Source organism: Chiloscyllium plagiosum, chromosome 14, assembly GCF_004010195.1.
Source record: "Chiloscyllium plagiosum isolate BGI_BamShark_2017 chromosome 14, ASM401019v2, whole genome shotgun sequence".
Lineage (NCBI taxonomy): Eukaryota > Metazoa > Chordata > Chondrichthyes > Orectolobiformes > Hemiscylliidae > Chiloscyllium > Chiloscyllium plagiosum.
In genome coordinates, this window is record NC_057723.1 from 6689276 (window position 1) to 6691019 (window position 1744).

Consider the following 1744-nt stretch of genomic DNA (forward strand, 5'->3'; position numbering starts at 1 on the left):
AATGGGGAGGGGGGAGTGAAGGGGATAGGGTGGGGAACAGTGAGTGGAGGGAGAGTGAGGGGAGAGGGTGGAGGAGCAGGGAGTGATAATGGAGGGGGAGTGGGGAGTAAGACAGAATGAAAGGGGGAGGGTGAATGGAAAAGTAGTTGCAAGAAGTGGGAGGTGAAGTGTGTAAAAGGAGAACAATGTGGAGAAGCATCATTTATCTAATTCAAACCATTGTATCATTATGCAGGTGAAGCAATGAAGCTTTGCGATGTCATTTAGAGGATTCTTTGTTGTCGATTGGGCAGAGTACTCATATAGCGAATGATATCCTCCCTGACAGTAGCGATGGGGACCTGTGGGAACCATCGCTGAATGGCCTTGCCATCAGGGCCAACGAGAAACTTCTCAAAGTTCCACTTGATGTCAGAGATCTTGAGGGGCTGCCAGAACAGCCTGTCGGTGTTTCCGAAGCTGTTCCCCACGGGGGCGCAGGCATTCTGCTCAAAGCAATAAAAACAGAAAGAATGTGCGATCGATTAGTCTTCACTTGCCCTGCCCTGTGACCTCCAACCCATTCCCCACCAGGCAACATTATGGGATCATAATGTCCTCCCAAACCCCAGACACACAACAGCCATTTCCCTAAGTATTGCTGGCAGTTCACTGAGAATACTGAAGGCCAGCCCACCTATCCAATCCTGAAGATATTTCAAATTAGACCCAAAGTGTAATGTCTGTTTCTCTCTCCATGGAGTCTGCCAACCCTAGAGGGTATTAATGCGGAGAAAATGTGCTGAGGAAGGGTCAGTGGACCTGAAACGTTAACTCTGATTTCTCTCCACAGATGCTGCCAGAACTGCTGAGCTTTTCCAGCAACTTCTGTTTTAGTTTCAAGCATTTAATGTTGACCTTGCTACTCAGAATTAATATAAGAAGAAGATAATTTGTGATCAGGTCTATAATCATCCCCAAGATTGAGAGAGGCTTAATCTGTATCTGTCAGGCGGGACTAACCTGTATCATCAATTGTTCTTAACTTTGGAAAGTTACAGAATTTGGCGTAATCTATTCTGATCCAGATAGGTTTGTTTTATTGCCAGGCATGCGCCTCCAACAGTGCAGCTCTCCCTCAGTACTACTTGGCAATGGGATGATCTTGAGAGACATGGCTTGTGATGAACACCTTGTCAGGGTCTCCCTTACCTTCAGGTATGTGAATAGCTGCTGCTCATTTTCCCCGTTCACATCTCCTTTCTTGAACAGTTGGAAGTTTGGAACGAACCCTTTGCCAGGACGGATATACCTGTGACCAAGCGACAACAGATGTGTTATCCAGGTAAATAAATAGCAATGTCATTGTCCAGTAAAAGGCCATTCATCCCCTCCTACAGTAGGGGGTGCTGTTCACTGTCTTTATCCAAAGTGGTCCCACACTCAGCATGTTCCCTGGATAGTGACCATGGGCAGGAATGCAGGATTGTCCCAAACATAGGGTCACTCAGACTGACTGTGGTGCCTCCTGCTGCTGTGACCTGGTAATAACGGGGGAGACAGTGGCCTACCTGCCTATCTTATTTTCCACCTATCCACTCCACCCTCCCCCCGTCCCCGACCTATCACCTTCATCCCCTCCCCCACTCACCTAATGTACTCCATGCTACTTTCTCCCCATCTCCACCCTTCTCTAGCTTATCTCTCCATGCTTCAGGCTCTCTGCCTTTATTCCTGGTGAAGGGCTTTTGCCCGAAACGTCGAT

At 47.9% G+C, this 1744-nt stretch overlaps 1 protein-coding gene across 1 annotated transcript in view; it reads right to left on the reverse strand.

The window, feature by feature from the left end:
• Positions 1-6: 6 nt before the first annotated feature.
• Positions 7-1744, reverse strand: part of gpx3 (glutathione peroxidase 3) — a 27941-nt gene continuing 26203 nt past the window's right edge. Inside the window, exons 4-5 of the mRNA XM_043703092.1 lie at positions 1192-1291; positions 7-485 (exon numbers count right to left, since the gene is read on the reverse strand). Coding sequence (XP_043559027.1) covers positions 264-485; positions 1192-1291 — 322 coding nt within the window. The 3' untranslated portion in view covers positions 7-263. The remainder of the gene's footprint in view (positions 486-1191; positions 1292-1744) is intronic.